Source organism: Amblyomma americanum, chromosome 8 (assembly GCF_052857255.1).
Source record: "Amblyomma americanum isolate KBUSLIRL-KWMA chromosome 8, ASM5285725v1, whole genome shotgun sequence".
NCBI lineage: Eukaryota > Metazoa > Arthropoda > Arachnida > Ixodida > Ixodidae > Amblyomma > Amblyomma americanum.
In genome coordinates, this window is record NC_135504.1 from 83,130,355 (window position 1) to 83,139,193 (window position 8,839).

Here is an 8,839-nt window from a genome sequence, read left to right on the forward strand (position 1 = left end):
ATGTATAAACAAACAGTAGACGGGTGAGCAAGGTTGTCGGAGTGCCAGGGTGGCCCTTTCTAAAGCATATATATCAAAACATTAAGGCACACACTGTCACATACAATGCTTGTAAGTAAAGCCACACAGACCTACAAGCAAGAAAAGTCTCAGCAACGTGCCCCTAAGGGAACAGCTGGACTGACAGTTCTTTACTTGTCCCACAACGCATCACTACAGTGCTGAGGCATGCTCAATACAAGAAAAACAAGTAAACAAAAAATGTGTTCCAAAGAAGATAAAAATTAGTACCCAGGATGTTCTTTAACCAATTATATGCCACTAATTGCAGCAATAAATGCCTCGTGAATGTGAATGAAATAATTTGCACACCTTATAGCAAAACTTGACGGCTCAGGAGGAGGGCAACGACAAATGCATCGGTTCAAGTAAAGCAAGGGGTATGGTTAAGGTCATGGTAATAACTGTTGACGTAAGCTCAGCTAGTGTAGTGCAACCAGAAATTGAATGTCTGTATGAATAAAAACAAGAATGAACAAATATTCTAAAGATTCCAAATGCATTTCAACTGTATAGTGCAATCAGTTGTGACAAAGGGAGTGTGAAAGAACAATAACCTTAGCGACACTCATGATATATCGAACAAATGCCTTTCAATATATAGTACAGCTTCAATATAAGCTTCACAGGGTTTAATGTAATGCAAGGACGATCTCGTATGGTACGAATCATTCATGCTAGCCACACCTGTGCTTCTAAAGCACAGTGTTCCACTCGAACGCTAATATTCAATAATGTACTGCCCATTCTGCTATGTCTACCAGTTATCACACCACTGGTTCACTTCAAACCTGCTGTGCCTTGTAACAGGTAGGTACTGGTGAAGTAAAGCTATGAAATTTAATTGCTGCTTTTAGACTACTACAGAAAGGTCATGAAGCACATATATTTTTTTTTATTTGGTCTATACTGTGGTCAAGATTCCCAAGCAGGAGAAGCATGAGCATAAAAACTAAAAAAAGCATTACACACTGTAACACAATGCGTTTGATTAGAGTCATGCTCTCATGACGCCTGCAATACCTTTTCCCTTCCTTCTTGATGCTCTTTCAAAAGATGAAAAACAAATGAAAGAGAGAGAGATATCCTGGACCAGAAGACTTTTGTCAGGCTACAAGCAAAGAGAAGAAAAAAACAACTGTCTGTGATACCCACACATACCTATTCTTTTATAGGTGTCGTGCTTGATATCCGGTGTCAATGGCTCATAGGCTGCACCAGCAGGTCGATGATGCCATTAACCTCAGGTTGAGGTAGTGTTGGCTCAATGACAGATGAAAGGAGGTGCAATAGCAGCGTGATAACAATGGGGTATATGTACAGTCCTTCAATGCGGACACATTTGAAGAAAGGCTGAATTAGATAGCGAGATGCTTTCGTAAACATAATCAAAGAAGCAACATCCCATTACAGCCTCTAGCGGTTCAGTCCAATGTATTCAGGTGTGGATACTAATGAGTAATTACCTATGCGTCCATTATTTTGCATAAAAATGGTTTACAAAGCCAGTCATACTCTCCTTAGAGCTATTATTCGCGAATCACGTTATACTTTTATCGCTTCAGACTGAAAATGGGGAATGCCATTCAGTATATTGAACGTAATTCAAATAAAACGACAACAGACATTCCAGTGAGCCACTACCTCAGTTGCACTGCAAGGGAATGGTTCTGATATTATTAAACGTAGTTTCGTTGACCAAAGGTATTAAGAAACGCAGCACTTCATGCGACTGCGACGTAGGACGGGCATTGTTCCATATCGAGTACACACTCAGGCAGCAGAACAAAAGACGCGCGCCGCTACAGCATTTTTCGTTCTAATGGTCTACTTTTTACCCGCTGCTCCTGTTCAGTCAGAATAACAAATCAAGCGGCACCTCACAGTCCTCAGCGCGCTACGAAATTCTATCACATGACTTTTTCGCAACGGTGCTGACGCAAAGAGCGCAAGGGGCCGAATCTAAAAGCCACATAGCTGGCACGCGAGCCTGTCAAAACATCTACTCTCTACAAGTGATCGTGTCGTGCTCGCATACAAGACGCAAAGACCAAGCCTAAATGCATTCGCAGCCCTGATGCATCCCCACGACGCACCACAGAAGTCATTTTACAGTTCTGTACTTACATTCGTCAGAAATCACTCAGTCGGGCGTCGCGCGCCGGGCCCTCCGGCCGCTCCGGCGTGATATTGGGTGCGGTACGTCAGAGCAGTTTTTGAGAACTCCATGCGCGTAAGAACGTCTTTCGCAGCGCAGGGGCCATACGTCAGCTTTCTAGTTCAGTCACACTAACACAGCACCAAGGAGGCCGCACATTCTACAAACACAAGCTGAAGAAAGCCACAACATCTACAACCGCCAGCACTCGTCGCAGACTGCGTTTAAGCGTACTAAAAGTGGTAGTGTAGCACACGGCCAACATAGAGGAGGCGCTGACACGGCCGACAGTACAGAAGCGTTTGGGTGCAGGTGGGCTGGAAACGCCGATTAGTCGGTGGGATGCGTGTCTGCGTGACGTTTTTTCGCTTCGCCCTCAATCTCAACCGGATGTGGGGTCGCCGCGCCTCTCTCGGCCTGTCCCTAGAGTGCCTAGGGAATCGCTAGGGCCGGCTGGCCGGCCGTCGCGCAGCATGGCATTCGGTTCGCGGGGCTCGGCAGCAGCGCTTGTTTCGGGAGCTGTCCAGCTATGGCTTTTTTGCGTGGTGTGCTCGTCGGCGACAGCCAGCTGAAATTTTTGTGCAGTTCTCGCTTGCGGCTTTCGCCGGTAGTGAGAACATGCACTTTCAGCTTTAGCGGCCACGACGCAATCAGCCTAGCTGAAATAATTCCCGAGACATGCTTTCGGCGCGCCGATTTTGTGGTCCTATATGTTGGCGGCAACGATCTCGACAGAGGAAATGACCCGCGAGAAATCGCCAGCCACATAAAGGTACGCATTTTATCTCAAATTTCGCTTCCAGCCACATAAAGGTAGGCATTTTATCTCAAATTTCGCTTCATGAAGTGCTGTACCGCTTACCTACATGTCTTGCGCATTCCAGGACCTCGTTTTGCTGCTGCAGGAGAACGTGGCCAGTGTCGTGCTGGTCTTCAATGTCTTGCCACGCCATTTCGATGAGCCACGTAAGGCGCAATTTGAGGACCGCCGGCGTCGCCAGCTGAACCGCCGTCTGTCAGCCACGCTGAAGCGCTTGTCGGGCGTGCACATTCTCAACCCCGAGGTAAGGGTTGAACAACATTTTCGCAAGTTTTCTCGAGCAGAACTCACCAAATTGCGGAGCTTGTAACGTAACTTTTTTTGCAGCATCGTTTCCTGGATGCTTCTGGCAAGCCGATGCTGTCCTTGTTTGCCGCAGACCGATATCACGTGGCGAGAGACCGGGGCATCGACCAGATGTCAAAGATTATCGTCGCGGCCCTCGTCAAGATCTACGGACCAGGGATAGCGTCGGTTTCAAGGGCAAGACCAGGAGAGGTGTACGTCGTGCACCGGTGTCGTCGGTGCGGAGTCAAAGGGCACAAGACGAACCACTGCTGGGCCTACTGCTCACCGCGCCGCCACGCCGCTGCAGGTCGCGGTTGAAGTGCTCCTGCAAACGGCCCTTTTTAGGGCCACCTCATTGTTTCCTGGCAGATCGCGAGCGTCCCGTTTCGTGCCCGTATTCCCTCTCTGTCGAAATCGACGCCGGACATCAAAATGGCGCGGTGTGAGCTAGTAAATCGCTGGTAGAGACAAAAACTCGTGCTTGTATACAGACTTACCCATCTCCAGTGCGCCTTTGTTTATTTCCGTAGGCACTACTCGCGCTTTGTAGAAATCGACGCCAGCCGCGAAATTTTACATGTTAGACCTCGCTACAGCATTAGCGCAGCGTGCCTTCGTCTCTTTACGTTCTAACTTTTATGCAGCGCACCTTTGTTTGCTCGTTACTTTTGTTCTTTTCAGTCGTTTCCTGAATCCGTCCAAAGAGCCGGGCTAAATGGATGATTATGGAACCACATGGCGATTGCACTGCATACAGCACGACTTTGGTCCCTGTTTTTAAATAAAAACATCAGATGTCGAAGGTCATGGCCGTGTCCGAGGATGGCTTCCACAGCTGGGGCCTAACCATAGGGACCGCACACGCTTTGTCGTCGTTGCCAAGTGGAGAGGCCCAAGATGGCGGGCATCCTTAATAAAGGTCCCTTCTCGGGGCCGCTTTAGTGTTTCCTGGCAGATCACGCGCTTTCCACCATGTGCACATGCTCTCATTTGCAATTAAAAAGGTCCTTCAAACCCTGCAGAAGGCTTGAATTAGCAACTGCTAATAACAAGATGTTGCATGGTACTTGAGAAACAATAGCGGCTACAATGACCAAGGTGAAGAAGGGCTGAGAGTTACACGGAAATAAAAAATGGTTGGGGGTGCCCACATAACAAGCTGGAATGGTTGGACAGGACTCCTAGTTAATTGCATTTGGAAGAGAAAGACAAGGTTTAAATTTGCAGTGTAAGCTTGCTTCTCTAGAATGAACAGAGAACGTTGCCTCACACTGCTTGGGCCACCTTCCTTGACCCCATGAAAAAAAAAACAGGATGCCTCTGGGAAACTATTTGCGGAATCTCCGCCCCCCCCCCCCCATTCAGGAGAAAAGGGTGGGTGGGGGGGGGTGACGGCCTCTTCTTTGTCGGGCTCGGCGCGACGCACGATGGACAAGACGGCGAAAGGAAGGGGGCTGTCAGTGAAGCATGTTCCGCGCTCTTCGCTTAGCCAGCGTACAAGTCCCTTCGACAGCCTGAAATGCCTTCGGTGGGCATCGTCACGCATGTCGGAAGGATTGTCATGCACGTGCGACCGCCGATAACATTCCTTGCAGGCTTACTCATTGCCGTGAAAATCACGTCCGCCCCGTATCTCGCCCCAATTTTTTTGAGCCGGTGTGAAATTCAATGGATGTATGGAATGCCCACCACTTGCTTACGTCCACCATCCTCTTTTTTACTAGCATGGGCCTCCCTCCTTTGAACAGGATCCTTTCGGAGATCTGAGCCAACTCAGATCAGGATACCCGGCTTCTTTCAGCCTCTCTACCTGCCCCAGGATGCTAGCCTCCGCTCTGTGTGTACAGGATTTCCCAAGAGCTCTTTTAAGCATGAAGTCGCTATACCCGCCTTGACGAGTGTGGAATGCCCCTAACTGACGTTCAAGAGAGGTTTTTTTTTTGTCCTAGGATGATATTCCCAACAGACCCTGCTCTCTAGATAATGGATCCTGAGGTATAAAAACTTTTTTTTTATGGCGCAAGGGCATCTATGGCCAAATACGCCTTGACACAAGCTATTTTCTTTTTCTCATGGTGGGGTCAAAGACCCATTTCCCAAGCATTTCACCCTAAATAATCCGAGCACCAGACCAGGGAAAAGCTTGTACCCATTGTATCCCCGGTGGGTACCCGGCGGCACTGGGGATCGAACCCCGCACCTCCCGCATGCGAGGCGGATGCTCAACCACTTGGCCACCGCTGCGGTCGGTCTAAAAACTGTAGGGTAGCTGAGCTGGGTAGTTCGAAGGTGAATCTCAGGCCACTACCTGTATCTTTGAAGATTTTGACGACGTCCGGAACTGCCCTGGGAGAGTTCGACTTAAGAATGATTAAAAAATCATCGACGTAACGGAACACATTTAGCGCGAGGTCAGCAAGATTGTGTGCCAGTTCTTGATCCATCCTGCTCAAGTAAATATCGCTCAAAACGGGTGCCACACGGGAGCCGATGCACACACCCAATTTTTGGACGTACACCTTTTCGCCCCGCCCAACAACGGTTGACTCTAGGTAAAATGATAGCAGCTCCAGGAAACTTTCTATGGAAACCCCCGCACCCCGCCACGAACACCAACTCGTCATTGTCTTTTACAATGCAGTCTTTCACTCTCTTCATGAGCTGAGCATGGGGTAGCGAATAAAATAAGTCCTCCACATCGATGCTGAAGGTAGAGTACTTTTTCTTATCCAGCCCAGACAGGTACTTAACCACACTTGCGGAATTGTTCACCAAGAAAGGATCCGAAAGCTTGAGTGAGCTCAAATGTCGCTGTAGAAATCCCGACACAACATGCTGCCAAGTGTTGCGCTCGGATATGATTGTCCTGAACGTTCAGGGAATGGAATTTCACACCGGCTCAAAAAAGTTGGGGCGAGATACGGGGCGGACGTGATTTTCATGGCAAAGAATAAGCTTTCAAGGATTTGTAGTGCTGTGCGAAAGAAGCTCGAGCCTGAGAGCAATCGTGCTGGAGCTGAGTGCTCGATAGCGCACAGACAGAAAACCAGGCTCACAGAGTGTAAGACTGGAGTCGTATACGAAGTCCCCCTCTCGTGTGGGAAGAAGTACATCGGCCAGACGGGTCGATGTATTAACGAGATGTTAGCAGAGCATCGCAGGTCGTTGAAGGGCGCACCTTCCTCTAATCTCGCCTTGCACTGCAAAGAGTGCAAAGATTGCTTCCCACGATTGAACAAGACCAGCGTCTTGTTTAAACACAGGGATCAGGTTTGCAGGGAGTCGGTGGAAGCGTACCAGATCAAGAAGGAATCAGATGACTGGGTAGCATCACCATCTGTAGGCCTCACTGATGGGGAGATACCTTTTTTGCGCAGTTTCTTTAGCGCAAGCAGGCGGTGTGGAGCGCTAGCTTGGCAGGAGTGTGCCTGTGAGTTCGCTGTTTGTTTGTTTTGTATCTTGTCTCTGACGATGGGAGATTGCTTTTAGGTTGTGATCAGTGGCATCACGTTACATGTGCCAAGATGGTGTGTGATAGGGTTTGCGCTTTCGGGTTTTTTAGCATGTTTTTCGCGGGATAAAGATGCATATATAGGCCTTTTTTCCTTGAATAAAAAATCGGTTGATAGTCTGCGCTCGTGTCGTGCCTTCTTGTTCTCTGTCTTCGTTTCTTTGAGCAGTTAAACATGATAAATACCCAGCTCCAGTGCGCCTTTGTTTATCTCCGTAGCGACTACTTGCGCTTTGTGGAAATCCACGCCAGCCATGAAAATTTACATATTAGACCTCGTTACAGCATTATCCCAGCGCAGCGCGCCTTCGTTTCTTTGCGTTCTAACTTTTATGCAGCGCACCTTTGTTTGCTCGTTACTTTTGTTCTTTTCAGTCGTTTCCTGAATCCGTCCAAAGAGCCGGGCTAGGTGGATGATTATGGAACCACATGGCGATCGCACTGCATACAGCACGACTTTGGTCCCTGTGTTTTTAAATAAAAACATCAGATGTCGAAGGTCATGGTCGTGTCCGAGGATGGCTTCCACAGCTGGGGCCTAACCATAGGGACCGCACACGCTGTGTCGTCGTTGCCAAGTGAAGAGGCCCAAGATGGCTGTCATCCTTAATAAAGATCCCTTCTCGGGGCCGCTTTAGTGTTTCCTGGCAGATCACGCGCTTTCCACCCTGTGCTCATGTTCTCATTTCCAATTAAAAAGGTCCTTCAAACCCTTCAGAAGGCTTGAATTAGCAACTGCTAATAACAAGATGTTGCATGGTACTTGAGAAACAATAGCGGCTACAATGACCAAGGTGAAGAAGGGCTGAGAGTTACACGGAAATAAAAAATGGTTGGGGGTGCCCACATAACAAGCTGGAATGGTTGGACAGGACTCCTAGTTAATTGCATTTGGAAGAGAAAGACAAGGTTTAAATTTGCAGTGTAAGCTTGCTTCTCTAGAATGAACAGAGAACGTTGCCTCACACTACTTGGGCCACCTTCCTTGACCCCATGAAAAAAAAAAACAGGATGCCTCTGGGAAACTATTTGCGGAATCTCCGCCCCCCCCCCATTCAGGAGAAAAGGGTGGGTGGGGGGGGGGGGGTGACGGCCTCCTCTTTGTCGGGCTCGGCGCGACGCACGATGGACAAGACGGCGAAAGGAAGGCGGCTGTCAGTGAAGCATGTTCCGCGCTCTTCGCTTAGCCAGCGTACAAGTCCCTTCGACAGCCTGAAATGCCTTCGGTGGGCATCGTCACGCATGTCGGAAGGATTGTCATGCACGTGCGACCGCCGATAACATTCCTTGCAGGCTTACTCATTGCCGTGAAAATCACGTCCGCCCCGTATCTCGCCCCAATTTTTTTGAGCCGGTGTGAAATTCAATGGATGTATGGAATGCCCACCACTTGCTTACGTCCACCATCCTCTTTTTTACTAGCATGGGCCTCCCTCCTTTGAACAGGATCCTTTCGGAGATCTGAGCCAACTCAGATCAGGATACCCGGCTTCTTTCAGCCTCTCTACCTGCCCCAGGATGCTAGCCTCCGCTCTGTGTGTACAGGATTTCCCAAGAGCTCTTTTAAGCATGAAGTCGCTATACCCGCCTTGACGAGTGTGGAATGCCCCTAACTGACGTTCAAGAGAGGTTTTTTTTTGTCCTAGGATGATATTCCCAACAGACCCTGCTCTCTAGATAATGGATCCTGAGGTATAAAAACTTTTTTTTATGGCGCAAGGGCATCTATGGCCAAATACGCCTTGACACAAGCTATTTTCTTTTTCTCATGGTGGGGTCAAAGACCCATTTCCCAAGCATTTCACCCTAAATAATCCGAGCACCAGACCAGGGAAAAGCTTGTACCCATTGTATCCCCGGTGGGTACCCGGCGGCACTGGGGATCGAACCCCGCACCTCCCGCATGCGAGGCGGATGCTCAACCACTTGGCCACCGCTGCGGTCGGTCTAAAAACTGTAGGGTAGCTGAGCTGGGTAGTTCGAAGGTGAATTTCAGGCCACT

The 8,839-nt window shown here is 48.8% G+C and overlaps 1 protein-coding gene and 1 pseudogene across 2 annotated transcripts in view; one reads left to right on the top strand and one right to left on the bottom strand.

Annotated features, from left to right (window-relative positions):
- Window positions 1–2,168, bottom strand: part of LOC144102556 (uncharacterized) — a 65,344-nt pseudogene extending 63,176 nt beyond the window's left edge. The window contains exon 1 of the transcript XR_013308219.1: window positions 2,157–2,168. The product of XR_013308219.1 is annotated as an uncharacterized LOC144102556 (transcript). The remainder of the gene's footprint in view (window positions 1–2,156) is intronic.
- Window positions 2,169–2,989: 821 nt separating this feature from the next.
- On the top strand, window positions 2,990–4,075 carry LOC144101962 (uncharacterized). Its single transcript, XM_077635202.1, has 2 exons — window positions 2,990–3,282; window positions 3,366–4,075. Exons 1-2 carry the CDS (start codon window positions 3,085–3,087, stop codon window positions 3,642–3,644), a joined length of 477 nt encoding a protein of 158 aa, XP_077491328.1. The 5' UTR covers window positions 2,990–3,084; the 3' UTR covers window positions 3,645–4,075.
- The last annotated feature ends 4,764 nt before the right edge of the window (window positions 4,076–8,839 follow it).